Raw genomic sequence first — 17,185 nt, 5'->3', positions numbered from 1 at the left:
TATGCTGTCTACTGTGGGAAATTATGTGGCACTGAAACCGAAGAAAATTAGCATAAAAGTAAATTTTACATTTCTATGTGTGGGTGGAAACTTCTTTAATAAGTTGAAATCTTGCAGTAATTTTGGGACGTTTTGCATAAGGTAGTTATGACTTTTTGTTTTGAGAAATACTGGGGTGCTCATTCAGCTCTCCCCACTTCCCCCCTCTGAAATCACACAGGTGTTTGTAAAGTTGCCATTTGACTTTCTGCTCCACTTCACCTTCTGTTGACATTGATGAATATTGAGTATGCCGAATTTAAGGTTCTCATGTGCAGATAAAAACAATGATCAAAGAATGCTGCATGGCAGGTTAAGAGGAGGAAAACTTCTCCTTGAATGAGTGTTCTGCCTACCTTCTACCCCATTTATCATCTCTACTTCTGTAATCAGATACTGGAGAAGAGAAGCAACATCACCCCCATGGTCAGAGTCAGCACTTAAAGGCTTGTTGCAGCAGGACTGGCTGGTTTGTTTTGTGTTTCTTTTACAGCACGAGAATTAATTGAATTTAATCCACATGTATGACTCCTGTGTTGTAGCTGAGCAGTTACACAACATGTTAAATGATCTCAGATGGTGATGGTGCATGAAAGCAAACTCCATTGTGGTCTTCCAGTGAGTCCTTAATTGTGATGATCACAATGTCAGTGCTGTCTGTGAGCACACAGGCTGTTTGCTCTGCCTGGGCTCTGTGTGATTAAAGTGTCCGAGCTTGCTGGGAGCAGAGGGGCTGCTGAGCTGCTCAGCCCTTCTGTGGCTCTTCCTTGTTGTTATTATATTGCAACAGTTCTATTGTCATTATATTGCAATGGTTCCATATTGCTGGAGTTTGGTACCTCCTTGATGTTTCTCATAGGCAGCTCCTCTAAGCACTGACCCTTCTTCTCACAACAGCCAACTGACTCCAGTTCCCTGTCAACCAACCAATCCACTCTTTTATAACACTCTTCTTCTTATTGGCTACAGCTGTGGCCTGTAAAGTCAGGCCTGTTCCTAATCTGTAATAACTGGCTCAGCTGCAACTCCTTAGGAGTAAGATTACTTTCTATACTACCTTTAATTTCTTATATTGTATCTCCCTACACTTCCGGGCATCCTGCATCTGCAGGGGAGGAGGTGAGAGCCTCCTGGGCTACATAAACAAAGTGACGGAGTTAGAAAAAACACCTGGTGTGCTTGAGATCTCACCCTCATCTCCTGCTCTGTTGGTTTGGTGCTACCTCGTTTAGGGCACTAAGTGAAATAACTTTGGCAAAAGCTTGGATAATAATTTAAAGTTTTTAGGTACGTGCTGTACTTGGTTTTCTAGCAGCTTAAAAGCCTGTTAACAGTGTCTTCTTCTCTAGGGATGGATGAATGAAATTTATAATTATGATCCAGAAACGTACCATGCTACATTGACTCACTCTGTCTATGTGCGACTTGAAGGCAGCACCCTACGACTTTCAAAACCCAACAAAAATATTTCTAGAAGAGCTGTGTACAATGAGCCAAAGCCTGAAGTCACATATGTCAGTCAAAAAATTTATGAACTAACAGACAGCAAGGTGAGTGTCTTAGTTATGTCTGATTTTACAAAGAATACTTTGCAAATTCTTTTTAACTCTGAATTTTGTTTTTTCACTCCTCTATTTTCATGTTCCGTCATTATTTAAACAAAACTGTTGTCGTGACTAACTTGCAAAAGATTTTTCTGGGGAGGAAGATTGAGCAGGATTTGGAAGAAAGTACATATTCACACAATAAGGGAAAGGCATGATTTTCCTCTGGCAGTTGAGAGCAGTTAACTCGTAGGAGCTCTGAGAGTCGTTTCCATTGCATGAGATGACTGTTCTGAAGGTTACACCAAAATGCCTCATCTTTGTGGTGGTTTCTACCCCAAGGCAGCTGAGACAACATTTGTATTTCACTCAAAGGGGGGAATGTACATCATATGTGAAGGAGGAGAGTGAGAGGTGTCTAGAACGTGACCTGCTCTAGGTGCCCCCAGTCTAGGGAAGGAGATGGGGGTTTTTGCAGTTGGAAGAGTGCATCAACAGTAATGCTAGGACAGGTTTCCTACATGTTGTTTGCCTCCCTCAAATATGTCAAGTTGCCACGTGAAGTTGATTCCATTGGCATTGTTTTAAATAATACATCAATACCTAATTATTAAGGGAATGGATTTTTTTAATGTGCTGCATCAGTCGAGGGCCTTGGCAGTACAGATGTAGGAGGCAACCAGCCTTCACTTGACTGGAAGTGAGAGGGAGAGAGGGACCAAAGGAACAGTGAGGAAAACCTCCCTCCTTTGCTCTGAGTCTGTATGGGAAAGAAGTGTGCTGGCAGCTCTGCCTTCCATTAAAAGAAGACAGCGAAAAAGGTAAAGAAAAAATTAGATTCCTGCCTTTTGCAGATTTGTTTTCCCATCATGAAAGACAAGCAAAGCTGTCATGTGGGAGCACTTGACTGATGGTGGTTCCCCGTGGTATCTTAGAAAAATTTCCAGTACTTCCCCCCACCCAGCCCCACTTGATTACAGAAGGGCCAAGTGCCCTGACTCTAACAAAAAATGAATGCCTATTCTTCAAGGTACTTGCCCACAGTTTTTAGAGAACACTGCTGAGTATAGGCCCCCACATAGGAATTTTTAACTCTTTTTTTAAAACCACTCCTCTAATCACTTGCATTGTCTTAATTTGATATAAATATAATGAATTTAGAATATAATTGTCTGCAAATCAGTCTTATGGCTTGACTCTTATGTGTTTGATGTGGCTGTCACCAACTTCAAACACTCAATTTCATAAGGTGGGCATGAAAAGTTGTGTTCAAAACTCAGTTTGGACTCTGATTATTTTACCTTGTTATCTGTTTATCTCCCCACGGTCCCAGAAATAAAGTTCTTGGGTTTTCTATTTTTTCTTCAAATCCATGAGAATAAGATCATCTAAATGAAAACAGTTTCTAATCCACATGGTATAATCTGCTTAAATGGCCTTTGTTTTAATTCCAAGGCTTGGCTCACCAAAGACTTAGTGATAGGAGTGGGTTGGACATCCAGCAATTCTGAGTCAGTTAAACTGGCAGATCCAGTGGGGGATCTTTATCTCTTGCATTCTTGTGTTCTTTACTTGAGTATGGAAACAGAGAGGATACAAGTGAAAAATCAATTTATTTAACCCTTTCATATATCCTTCAGATTTCCCTGGTTCCAAAGAGCCTGGCACGGAAACGCATTTGGAATAAGAAATACCCAATTTGCATTGAACTGGCCAAACAGGAGGACTTCATGGCCAAGGCCCAGACTGAGAAGGAGACTGCAGAGGAGAAGCCTGCTGAAAAAGGGGACTTGAACAATGAGGAATCCAAGAAACCTCAGGATGGAGTAAAGTCCACTTGCCAAAAGGATCAAGTGCTTTACCTCTTTGGAAGGACGGGGAGGGAGAAGGAGGAGTGGTTCAGAAGGTTCCTTCTCGCATCGAAGCTCAAGTCTGAAGTAAAGAAGCCACCCAGTGGGAGCAAGCCAGGTACTCAGATTTTGTATTCTTGTAGAAGTCTGTTAAAAGAAATGAACCAAAGTTATGTTTTGCTGGTGCCACAGTGATCTTTACAAGCAAAAATAAAAAAACAAAACCAAAGATACTCTTCTCCTTACCTTGGCCTCTCATTGCCACCTTAGCCCCACCTTTTTCCCTCTTGGCTCTATGCTTTCAAATATTATTACTGTTTTTAGACTATTTTATATGAATACGCTGTTTTTTAGTGATTGTAGTAACTCCTGTCGTATTTGTAAGGAGGAATTGTTCAGTCTCTTTCTATATGTTGGAACTGATGTCAACATTTGCAGTATTAGACTCAGTTCTCTCATTACCTGTTTTTCCTCCTCCATCCTTCCTTCCACTCTAGTCTCCTGTAAAGGATAGAGCTTTCTCATGGGTTAGTGGCACAAGAAAACACATTTCTCTGTTTAAATGAAAGGTCCTGCATGAGTATATATATGAATATGTATATATATATCTGAACCAACAAACATTAGTCTATAGTATCGATCAGTTGTTTGGAATATTAATTTAAACCCATCCTCTGATACGATTTGAAACCTGAATGACTCATGCTTTTCTGCCTTTATTCTCCGAGAAGCTTTTTAAAAATTAGTTAACGTTATTGTTTCTGGCACATAACTTCTTGAAATGCAAATGCAAAATTAATAGCTAAATAAAATTTCAATAGTTACATGTTTTTCACAGTCCTTCTAATTGTAACAGCCTATAATTAGATTAGTTAAAAAAAAAAAACTTTAGTCATAGGTGCATTTCAATCACCTGACTTTTATTTTAGGCATTCTCCAGCAGGGCTGTTGGGAATTTTGCCATGTGTTATACATACGTGAGTGTCCATATTTAAATATGCTATTGATCAGCTGACTCCTCCAGTCCCACACCCTGCTGAGTGCTGAATCATAGCAAATACTGACTAATTTGAGTTTAGGACCACCTAAACACACAGCAGTAGAATTTACTTTTAGCCTTTAAAATAAGAAAGCACCATGCTGGTCTTTTTTCAGGAGAAATATCTGTGGAATAAACATGTTCCTTTAAAGTTTGATGATACACTGTGGGATTTGGCTGTCAGATTGTTCTCTGTTGAACAGGTATTATTCCTTTGAATTTAGGGGTGCTGCCAGCACACGGCAGAACTGACAGTCAGTCTGGAGTTCTCACACACAGCCGGAGCAGCAGCAAGGGAAGTGCAGAAGAAATCACATCCCAGCCAAAGCACAAGGACCTGGCTGGCAACATGAGGCAGAAAATGCTTCTGGACTACAATATTTATATGGCAAAGTGTATTCCACAAGAAAAGAAAAGCCCTTCAGGTAGTCCAGTTGTCAGTGCAGACAGCAGCCCTACAGCTGTGAAAAAGGTAATCTTGTGCTCCAAAGGAACAGTGGACAGCTTCTGTAGCTCTTACTAATCCTTTGATCTCCTGGACTGCATTTGAGTCACTCTCAGTAAACAGAACCTTAATACTAAGTACAACACTCATAAATAAACATATCTTTAATGTTAAGCATGACCACTTTTTATTTAAAATAGTGGTAATTCATATCACTCATCTTTGTTTCCACTTTCATACAACCAGAAAAGGGAATAGGGGGCCATGGTGTAATGTATGAATAAACACATCTTGTGTTCCCCCAGGAAAACATATTCTAGCCCCCAACCACTCCAGAAGCTGTGATGGATTTGCTGCTGAATGTGGCACGTGTCAGAGCCATTCTATAAATAGCTGAGCAGTGCTGGCAGGGAACCTGCGTCACAGCAGAGGCTCCTCACCCTGGCACAGCCTGGCTGCAGCCCTTGTGAGCTGTAGCTGCCAGGAGATGGTGTTCAGAACTGCAGCATCTACCTGCCTGTCTTAGAAAGTGCTGCCTTTCTGCTAGTTTCAGCAGTTCTGCCTGGAATAATGTCAGGTGGTGAATTCTTCTGTCAGTGCAGGCAATTAATATGTTGTGTTTCCTTCATGGAAACTTCCTTTTTTTTTGTGGTAGTGTGTGTACACACCCAAAATTATTTCAGCTGCCTTGGCTTTTGTATGTGTAGTCAGTGAAGCAGCATCTGAATGTGTAATATTTCCAGGTGTTTCAAGATGATTCTCAGGGAAACCAAGACAGAATTCTCTTGGACTGTAAACAAACCTGTAATGCAGCAGAGGGGACAATATAGTTCCCTGAATCCTATATGCAAACACTGGAATGAGGAATGTGATTCCCTGTACTGTGTTTATAATCTATTTGTGGTTTCTGAATTGGATTTAAGAATGTAAGGTTGGGTCTTGCTTTCCAACTTTTTGGTAAAACAAAGGGAGAGTAGAGTACCTGTTCTTCCAGATCTGACTGGCAAGAGAGAGTATCTCTTACTGCAAACACAGTTTATAAGTCTGCCCACTCTGGGTTTATCTACTTTTTCTGCCAGAGGTTAAATTACACACAACTTTCTCTTTTCATTGCCAGAGGTCAATCTATATCTGTGTGATCTCATTCCCTCTGCTGCATGTCAGGATGATGACAGGCTCGTGGCAGCCCAGCTGATGCATTTGTAAAGCTGCTCCCTGTGCTGAGCTTTTGGTGTTCTGGGTTGACCCAGGCTCTTAACACTGAACGTCCCATACAAATCAGGGCTTTTCTTTCCTTATTTATAGAATATTTATAGAATTTATAGGACTGAATAACCTGCTTTATGTTTTCAGTTGCCAGATGCCAATGTGGAAGCTGAAGAAGAAGAACAGGAGGCCTGGGTGAACGCTCTGCTTGGAAGAATATTTTGGGATTTTTTAGGAGAGAAGTATTGGTCTGATCTAGTGTCAAAGAAGATCCAAATGAAACTTAGCAAAATAAAGGTACCTGATCTGGAGACTTGCATTATACATTCCTTTGAAGGAAGTGAAACACATAGTCTTTGAGTTTTAAAATAGTACAAGAAAGACTTATTTCACACTTACATGTAAAAGACAATAAATGTGCTACAGAATGGCTGTTCAGTTTCTGGTGCATGTTAATTTTGCTGGTTCTGTTTAAAATGAACTACAGCTGGATTAGCTATTTGTATCTGTCAAATTTTTATGTAAAAATTAAAGTATTATTGTATTTACATTAGGGATGGATAGAACTGCATATAAATGAGGAAATCTGCTTTGGGAAATAATAGATTGCTTTTAAGGTGGAGGACACCATGGAGCCACATCTGTAGTGTGTTCCTGTTAACTTCAGACATAAACTACTTGCAGGAGGTCAGTGGGAGCAATAGTTATGGAAAAAGCTCTGTGGGGTGACAGGACACAGCTTCCATCAGCTGCACCATCTCAAGGGTGAAGGGGGAGTGATGCTTTTGAGTGACTTCTCAGTCTTCTCCTTGCCTTCTGTAACCCTCTGAACAGCAGCAGTTCCCCACAGCCTTCAGCTCCTGGTGTCTGGGGAGGAGTTTGCCTGTTCCTAAAGGCAAAGGAAGTTGTTCTCTTGCTTACAAAAGCATTTAGCTGCCAGCCCCAGCTGTGAGATAGTGCTGCCTTTGCTTTGGGAAATCACCAGTAGCCTAAATCTGCCCTGTCTGCTTCCACAATTGTGACAGCAGGCTACCCAGACATCTCACTGGGAACTTTTTAAGTGGAAAGACAGGCAGTGGGGACTGTGTGTATTTTTTGATGTGTTAAAGCAATGTCTATTCACAGGAGATATGTTTTATGTCAATTAGAAGAGTAAGATACCTGAATCATGATTTCTGTGCCTCTATTTTACTAAAATTATGATACAGATTTAAAAGGTAATGTTCTGTGAAAGAATTTGCCAAAGATAAAAGAAGCTGAGACATTGATAAAACATCAGTGATAAAATATATTTCTGAAGTTAAGATCCAAAGAAATCTTTGATTTTTATTCACAGTGAAATAGGATTTACACTTCATTCTTGAGCTTTTTACATACTTTGACTAAAAAGCGTGATGATGGTTTAAGGTCAGCATCTAAACTTCAGCATAATTTAAAAAACAAATTCAGATGCCCAATCTGTTCCTAAAAATTTTTTGAAACTGGCAACTGTGAAATTCTAGAATAGTAAGAGTTTTGTGTAATTATATTTGTGTTGTTTCACTGGTGACACTTCAGATCAGTCCATTCCTTAAGTTTCATGAGCTTTCTTCTCTCGGGAGACTGAGGTTTAGTTCCGTAACATGTATTTGATTTTTTTTATATTCTGTCCTTTTAGCTGCCCTACTTCATGAATGAGCTGACTCTGACTGAGCTTGACATGGGGATAGCAGTGCCCAAGATCCTTCAAGCCTTCAAACCTTCTATTGATCACAGAGGTAAAATACAAAAATAGCAGATGCTGGTGTTGCCTTTGTATCTGAGAAGAGAATGTTGATCTGTTTATCTTGTGCATGTTTTAGGTACATGTAATAAGAGCTTATTCTGAGATACTCAGGGGTCTTTATCTCAGGCTTGGTGTAAATGTAATTCTGTAAATATGGAATTGTGATCATGTCTTTCTATAGGAAATAATTACTGAACTAAACTAAATTTTAGTGCATGCAAGAGAGATGCAGACACTTACCTGATACTGTCAGGGACTGCAGAGGGCAATGCACATCTCCTTGGGACAGATCTGATTCTGACCACAGGAGAAAACAGGTTTGTCTCTCCAAGAGAAGCTGCCCTGTTCTGAAAATAGGGATTCAGAAAATATAATTGTAATCACTTGGAAAACAAGAATAGTGTTGTTTTGAAAATTAACTTCAAAATACAGGATCATTTTATGTTCTTTATATTAAATACAGCTTTTTTTAAAGCTGGATGACTTTCATACTGCTGCTTTATGAATTAGAACTCTTTGTTTTCTACTCCTTCTGGCTTGCATATGGTCATGTATTTGAGGATGCTCATGTCAGTTAAGTAGTCTTGCAAAAAAGAAAAACTTGGAATAATGCTTTTTAGCTTCAAAAGCATTCATTCTATGTGTTGAGGAGTGCTAGATGCCATCTAAGATGTAATCAGAGCAGTTTTTAATTTTAAATTGTATCAGAGTTTCTCCAGTCAATGTGGAGAAATTTCTAATTGGCCTAAAGGGAAATATTTCCTTGGAAGACCTGATAGTGTGTCACCTGACACAAGAATACCAGATGCATGGACTTTAGGAGGAGATTAATAAACTTTAATACTGAAACTTGGTGCCACTCAAATCACTGATAAAACGCATGAGGACAGTAAGTGCTAACCTTTCCTTCATAAATCTGAGCAAAGCAGACTTTGGAGAAATAATAAAATCTTCTTGGACATACATTGGTTAATGCTGCCTGTTGTATCCAAATGCTGTTGTTTGCTCTTACCTACTTGGGACTTGCAACTCTATGGGGACAAGCCTTATCTATAAAACACTGGGTACTTTGCTCTCAACTTTTCCAAAGATTATTTTCCACTGAGCTTTATAAACAAAGCATGTTTGAAAAGAGCAAACTGTTTGGTTGTCATGAGGAACAAAATCTGTCTTTTTGAGAGAAATAGGAGTTGAATAGGTGGAATAAGCTGGAGTGCAGTCAGTATTTGGGGAACTAAAGCGTATTGCTGCTTCTTGTCTTATGCTTCCTGTGTGGGACAGCAGGTTCTCCCCAGTACTTGGGAAGTCCTCCAGTGTTCTCCTTTAAGTGGTTGCACCATTGGTAGAAGTTTTATTTGGAGTTACAGAACAAAGGAAAACTTTTAAAAATCTTTACATGCGTGTGGCTTGTGGAGTGGTTTCATAGTTTCTTTTTAATCAGGGTTCTTGTCAGTATGTTTGCCTTGATTTAAGCATTTTTTGAATTCTTTTCTCAGTTCTCATAACTTCAGTTGTAACCAAGGACTGTAGTTCTAGGTCATGAGATGGGATTTAGGAGCTGAACACTTGACTTCAATTAATTGCTGAAACAGCAATGAGATCAATTAGTTCCTTTAGTTTCTTGTTCAGTTAAACTGTGACAAGCAAACGTTTATGGTAGGATTTCTAATCCTTTTAACTTCTTCCATTCTGTTGAATGGAACATGTGAACATAGGTGTGAGCTCTTAGGGTTTTAAAGAGCTTGTGGTGAGTAATTACTGGAATAACTTGTTCTCTTATTATACTTAAAAGGACATAAACAAGGGGATGATAATTGGAAATGCTTGTTTTCATAAGAATAAATGTATTTCTTGGTACGTTGGCCTATGGGTAAATGACTTGGTTTATTGGGAAATGTGGGGGGAAAAAACTCTATAGTTTCAGGGCAGTATCCAGAATGAATGCTTCTAAGTTTTTGGGGTTTTTTAATAAGTATTTCAGGCAGTCATTGGGGGTAGCCCTTCGTGAGGCTTTAAAGTGCAGTTATTAACTGTGATGTGCTTTGTTTCATCAGTACTTCTTTTTACCAGTGCTTGATTACAAAGAAAATACATTTTTTGTTATATGCCTTCTCTAATGAGCTAAATTTGTTAACAGACAATGTTAGAAAGAAAGTCTTGTTTCTGTTAATACAGTCCTGCTTGGGTGACAGCATATATGCTGTGGATTTTACTGTAATTCTGTCAAGGCTAGGGAACCAGAAAACAGAATAAATTGTACCATCTGCCCAGTTCTTTACTCCCTCTCCCTCCCTTTTTCCCTCTGGAAAAAGTGTATGAACATTTTCTGGTCAGAAGGAATTTTCCCTCTCAGTAATGGCATCCTTTGCTTAATTTGATCTACTGTTAAAACTATACTGGTGATTGAGTTCTGCTGACTCATTGATTGTCCAAAAAGTGTGTTAAGCTGTTTTTATGGTTTTTATGATCTTACTGATACTTTCCTACTGTAAAGAGAAAAAACCCTTATAAGCTTGTGTCTGGTTTTTAGAACAGGGTTAGAAAAAACTGTGACAGAAAAGAGTTTTTTGGGTTAGTAAAGCACCAATTTGCCTTAATCCTACTTTCAGCATGCAACTTCACAGGGTGCCAGGCACCAGGTCTTTGGGAGCTGCCTGTGTTTCTGTTACCACATGTGGGTGGGATTATGATAAGGATATGTTTCTGCAGAAAAGAAAACAATAGCTCTTTAACTGATAAAGTGTGACTTTCTAGAAACAATAAAACACAAAGGGTAGTTACCATTTGTCCTGGTTTCAGTTTTATTCACCATTAATTGCTTCCAAATAAGTAAATAAAAGTGGAATGGGTCAGTTGTTGATGTGCCAGGTACTGGTGAGGGAATGTTTTGTGCAGCTGCAATATCTGGAAGGAAGAAGTATAATCTGTGTTTATTGGCATCTGTTTTCTACCCTCCTACTGCTTTGGTGCAGGGTGTCTCTTAAAAGGCTTGAGCTAATGTTAAGGTGTTCCTAAGACAATTCTTTTGGAGATTGTAAAAAAGCAATATTGCACAGACAATAGGATTTAACTTAATATTTCACGTCTAGAATTGTGTAAGTAATGACCCTGTTTACTCTGAATCATAAAAGAATGCCTGTAGCTCAGTTACTGAGGGAACCTTGTCTTAGATCTTCAATAAACCACTGGCAAAACAAGGGGCAGCAGGTTGTGATGTGAGAGAAGCAAATGTTGCTCTGGGATTTCAAGTTGTGCTTCATTTGGACAGCGTCAGTGATGCAGAGGAGCGTCCCCATTACTGCTTGGCTTGGAGCAATGCTGTAAATAGTTTTGAAGTGAATCCCTGATGGTATTCTATTTCCTTTATCTCATTTCACATCTCTTAAGCAGTTTAGGTGTGTGTAAATCACAGTATTTTTTTTAGACCATTAGTTATACTCACCAGTCTCTTTCAGTGTGCCTTGGGTTTATATCTGGCTTTGTTCCATGAGCTTCATGCGATCAGAAAGGTTGCTTTGTGATTGCTTTTCAAGTGACATCTTTTCTGTTGTTCATTTTAGGACTTTGGGTTGATTTGGAAATGTCCTACAATGGATCTTTTCTAATGACCCTGGAGACCAAGATGAACTTGACCAAACTTGGTAAAGAGCCGCTTGGGGAAGCGTTGAAGGTTGGCGAGATCGGCAGGGAAGGGTAAGGGATGCAATGGTGCTTTCGTTGTAAAAGCTGGAATTTTCCTTGTGTATCTGCAGCTCTGGCTCTGCAGTAGATTGAAAGGAGTTTTGGGGATGTTTCATACAAGTGGGTGTGGAATGTGACTTTTCTGTGTGACTTTATTATTTGGTATTGATAATAATTTTAATAAAAGGCTTCTGTGGTATAATTATTTTATATATATATTTCAGTTGGGTTTTAAAATGTCCTGTGACTAAAATTTAGTTTTGTCTTATGCTTGATTTAGGGTTTAGTCAGATAAAACTCAAATACTGGAGATAAACATATGCAGAAATAGAAATAGACAGGTGTAACAGGCTGCTGCAGCATAGTACAGCTGCAGCTGGAAACCATGGAGTAGTAAACAATGTGCAAGGTAAACAGGCTCTAATTGTTATGTAAAGACCTTTTCAAAAGCTTTATTGCATTGTGGGAGTAATCACATCCCTAATTTAGTCTCGATTTTTCCTCATAGCCACCTTCTGTTTGCCTGCTGTGCCTAAGTGAAATGCCTTATGTAGATGAACTAATTAGCAGACACCATACAGTAACTTACCTCCTTTGTATTTGTGTTTTCCCTCTCATTTTGGCCATGTTTGAATGTCATCCATTGTCCATTTGTATTAACCTAGTGAGTGGCACCTATCAAATATCCATCCCTGGATGGATCTGCTCCCAGCTCTGATGTCCAATTTCTTTTTGTGCTGTATTCTCCCTGTACCTAAATCTGCAGGCCCTGAACAGTAGGTGGTCTCTGATTTAATGTACAACCACTGCCTACAAATCAAGAAAATAATCTCTAAACCTGGCCATTTGTTTAGCTATGAACAAATGGTATGGTCTTTCACAATTAGGATACTAGGTGCTTCATATACTTGTGTCATAGCTCTGACCATTTATTCTGAGATAGCTTGAAGTAATACTTACAGCAGCACTATATTTCAGTGCAGTCATGACAAGAAAATAAATGTGAAAAAATCTAATGGCTGAATGATCTCATACACTAGTAGAAATTCAGAGGATTTTAAACCGACCTAGATTCTCATTGTCACTGCTTGAAATAAATATTTCTGAATTTACATCACTATAACTGGTAGACATGAATTTTTCAAAATCTGTTTAATCCTGCCTGCCCAAAAAATGGGGGATAGAGGAGGAAATGTCTATACAAATCAAATTCTTGCTTTTCTTCCCCACCCCTTCAGGATTTTCTTTGTGTATTTTCATATCTGTTCAGTGCAGGAACAGCCTCAGAAATAATTAGTGAACACTCTGATTCATATTTAAAAATCAGGTTGCTGCTGGCTGAGCTATAGGCACCCAGCAAGGCAGATTTAAGTGCCTGTAGCCAAGCAACCAGTTACTTGAAGGTATCAGCATTGACTGCATTGCTCCCTGCACAGAGCTGGGATGTTTCAAAGCTCAGGGCCAGGTAGCAGTTTTACATAAAGAACAATCTAATGTGTTCTAGTTTGGATGAGGGTTATTTTGTTGCTTTTTTTTTCCCCTTTTTTTCCTTAAAATGAATATTAAATAAATTAAGGACTGAAAAGTATAGAACAGTTTGATTCTCATCTGTGCCTTCCAATGTGTTAGTTAATTTTAATTCTACTGGCTTTTTAAATTATCAGTTGACAATTGCTGTGACAAATCAAATTACTCTGCACGTGTTTGCATCCATGGTCACGTTGTCAGTAAGTGATGTGTGCTGGATGCTGAGCTCATTTCTGGCCCTTATGAGCTCAGAACAAACCATCTCTTGAGATGCAGTAACCACAAAGTGAGAAAGGCACCTACTCATCCAGAGAGAGGAGGGGGGGGGACAGCTCTGGGGTGTAACTGTCTGTGGCTGTTGTCAGTGTAAAGCAAGACAAATGGGTCACTGTTGCACTTGCTGTTTGAAATAGAAGTGAAGTGTGCTGAGACAGTCTGGTAATGCTGTCTTGCATGCCCTTGCAGGAAAATGGTGCTCTCAGAAAGAACAAGAAACTATTTAATTGCCAATTTTATAAAAGTAATACATTACAGGTGCTGCTAAACAGGAGTTGAGGCAGAAGCAGGCAGATTAACCCAAAGTTACTGCACCTTCTTAACCCATCAGTCCTTTTGGCTTTGTTGAAAAACATAAAAACAAACTGACAAATGGCAATTCATAAAATATTGTGCAATCTTTACAGGAACAATACAGTAGCTCCAAAGTGATTTTTTTTCTGCCAATGTTTGTGTCATATAAATGGCCCATTGTATACAGAGCTCCCCTGAAATCTCACTCAAGCTTATTTATTGTTGCTTTGTTTAATGCAAGGAAATCCTCTGGTCTGAGCCACTTGGTGCTTGAGGCACTTCAGAGGAACCCTTCAACTAGGAAATAAAACACCTTGTAAGAAGGTGACACCTTTGAAAGACCTGAGAATGCCCTGAGCATTTGAGCTGGATGCTAAAGTGTGCAGGAAAGAAGTGAGGTCACACCCTGGTGGAAAATGTGCAGTTTGAATCTGACCTAAAAACATGAATTTCTGTGAGGAGCAGCTCCAGCACTGCTATTTGGGCCAGTGACAGGCAGCACCCAGCAACCCCACATCCTCAGGGAGGTGGCTCAGTTTGGTTTGCTCCTTCACTCCTCTGCAGGTACAAAATGCTGCTCTGGATAGGAAGAGGTTTGCAATTGTGATTCCACAGCCTGGGTAGGAAACACTTCAGTGTGGACAGGTCCTGGGATTATTGCTCCAGTGGGGAAGGAGTCTTGTGCACTGTGAGCTGCACCTGAACTGTCCCTTTACATTAGGACTTCATGCAGCAACCACCAGTTTGTTCTGTGTACAGAATACCAGGCAGTGGCCTCAGTCCATGCCCTGTTGGAGGTTATTAATGGTTCAAATACATTTCCAAGAACACACACACACACAAAGAAAGAAGACACAGCTACAAAGTGTATTCTGAACATGCTGTAGAGTATTATATTCCTGGGTATAGTCCCTAGGGCTAGAGCCATATGCTTTTGAAGGCTGTGTTGTGTAACTGTTTCAAGCTCTTGCATTCACTAAAGATCTGTTAATTCTGAAGTGTATCCCCTGTATCCTTCTCTCGTTTAAATCCGTTTAAAAGATTTGAAATTTTTCTTGTGACTGTGTACATAAAATCTTCCACAGTTCAAGTCTAGGAATTAGTCACTACTGTGTGGTATTTTGTACCCAAAGGGCAACACTTTTTCCCCATGACATTCAAACAAAATGGTTTGTCCAATCCTAATTCTGCTCAACTCATGAAAAGCCATGAGCAACAACAGAGATGCTTCCAAATGTATTTTGAATAATCTCCACATGTGATTTGAGTATGTAGAATAGCCACCCCCGTGCCAGCCTCTTTCATGAAGGATTATGTTCCACTGGGGAAAACAGATTTCTGTTTTGAAAGCTGGTTCTGCCAGACTGGCTTCAGAGTGGTTTTGTTTTGTTCTTTTTAGATAGCATTTATAATAGAGGGGAGGGGACAGTTCAGAAACCTGTAATGTCAGCCAAAGCTGTACAGGATGAATAGCTATTTAAGGATATTACATTTGACCTGGAAATTGCCTTGTTTCAGTTTCAGGCCAAGGGCGTATTGTCTTGCAGACAGCGACGAGGAATCCTCCAGCGCCGGCTCTTCAGAGGAAGATGATGCTCCTGAGCTGGCAGGAGAGAAGCAGCTGACCCCAGGAGGAGAAGGGTGAGCTGTTTGTTAATCCTTCCCTCCCCTCACACCTGATAGCTGGTGCCAGTGCTGTGATGCTCTCTGTGCCCCAGAATGGCAGAGTGTGAGGCTGTCCAAGCAGTGAAGCAGCCCCAGTCAGCCATTTCCAGGGCAGAGGGCGGCAGAGGAGCCCTGTGCACCCCAGCCCTGCAGGGACTTCTCCCAGCTGCCCTGGGCACCTCCCTCCCATCCCTACTCTGCTGGATTGCTGGGAGGCCAGAGAAGCTCTGGGGACCTTCCCCAGCGCGTCCTACCTGGTAGCAGAGCCAAGAACAGGATTTTGTGTGAAACCTTGAAACCCTCTCTGTGCAGTATTACCCCTGTGCTTATCCTGCTGATCCCTTATTGCTGGCGTTCTGTCACAGACACATTTTATGAAAAATCCTTTCTTTAGGATTTTTCTCTTGAGAAGCTGAGAAGCCTCAAAAACAAAATGTAAACAATAATTATCTGCTGCTGTGGAATGCAACAGGTGCATCTGTGATTAGTCTCATGTAGTTGTTTCTAATTAATGGCTAATCAGTCAGCTGGCTCAGACTCTCTGTCCGAGACACAAACCTTTGTTATTCATTCCTTTTCTATTCTTAGCTAGCCTTCTGATGAAATCTTTTCTTCTATTCTTTTAGTATAGTTTTAATATAATATATATCATAAAATAATAAATCAAGCCTTCTGAAACATGGAGTCAACATTCTCGTCTCTTCCCTCATCCTGAAACCCCTGCGAACACCGTCACATTGTCACATCGTTCCATTTCCTTTTCTTTAAGAAAACAACTGTTACTCAAGCCTGTTTTTCTTGCTCAGTTTCTTTTTTTTTTTTTTTTCTTGAGGATTTTGTGTGTCTGGGCTGTGCAATACTGCCCTCTGATGCTGTGCATGGATTTCAGAGAAAATTTCCCAACATCAGTGATGCCACATCATTCCTTGTTTTGGCTGCGGCTCTGATTTTTTTGCTTTCTGCATCTGATTGCAATTATGCCATGCAATGAGAAAGCTGAATGTCTGAGCCCAGAATGTCTGAGACAGTCACAATGTTTTCTATGTCTGAACATATCCAAGGGATTCTTACTGTGACTATACCAGCAGACTCATGACTTATTCAAAATGTTCCAGAGAATTTTAGTATTTTACTCCTGAACACTTCTGAAAATTGTGTGAAGAGTTGTTTGAATTACTGCAATTGATGCATTTCATATCTTCTTGAAATTCATAGATCATATAAAGAACTCTTTATCAAGAGGACAAAGAGGGAGAATGAAGAATCTTAATGTAAAATACTGAAAAAATTTTCTTACACCTATTAAAAATCTGCATTGCTACCACTATAGAAACTGGTGGGAGAATAACTTCTTCTCTGGGTGAAGATACAGCTAGTATAAAATCCCAAAGTCAAAATTTATTTTCTCTTTTTTTATTTCACTGAACAGATTTTTGTCTTATGCTAAGAACAAAACTGTAAAAGTTTGTGTAAGAATAATTTTATTTTTTCCTCCTGGATAAGAAAATGTCATTTCCTTAGGAAGGTTATCTCTGCTACGTAACACCAAGAGCCACAATTAGTCATGACATAGTGTGTGGAAAATACCAAATGTGCTATTTTTGGAGTGTGTATTTCCAACATGAGATAGGGGTAAGAAAAAACATATTCAGCCCTTAAAGCATCTGTTTGAAAAGCCAGGAATGCTGTCTGACACAATTGCCAGGAAAAGCCCACTTTCTGCAGACATAGTTAACCATTTTTGGAATATCATTCCACCCACTGCCAAAACTGTTTTCTTTTTCAGCATACTTACGCTTGTAAATGCTACAGTACCTTAAACTGAAAACATTTTTGTTCAGCACACACAGTTAA

At 39.7% G+C, this 17,185-nt stretch overlaps 1 protein-coding gene across 1 annotated transcript in view; it reads left to right on the top strand.

The window, feature by feature from the left end:
* TEX2 (testis expressed 2) overlaps positions 1 to 17,185 on the top strand; it is a 44,386-nt gene that overhangs the window by 25,008 nt on the left and 2,193 nt on the right. Inside the window, 7 exon segments of the mRNA XM_030962046.1 lie at positions 1,389 to 1,589; positions 3,224 to 3,551; positions 4,697 to 4,944; positions 6,271 to 6,420; positions 7,781 to 7,880; positions 11,449 to 11,581; positions 15,185 to 15,307. Of these exon segments, the coding sequence (XP_030817906.1) occupies positions 1,389 to 1,589; positions 3,224 to 3,551; positions 4,697 to 4,944; positions 6,271 to 6,420; positions 7,781 to 7,880; positions 11,449 to 11,581; positions 15,185 to 15,307 (1,283 nt within the window).

The sequence above is a fragment of the Camarhynchus parvulus genome, chromosome 18 (genome assembly GCF_901933205.1).
Source record: "Camarhynchus parvulus chromosome 18, STF_HiC, whole genome shotgun sequence".
NCBI lineage: Eukaryota > Metazoa > Chordata > Aves > Passeriformes > Thraupidae > Camarhynchus > Camarhynchus parvulus.
The sequence above is the reverse complement of the archived record's forward strand: the minus strand, read 5'-3'. Positions and strand labels throughout refer to the sequence as shown.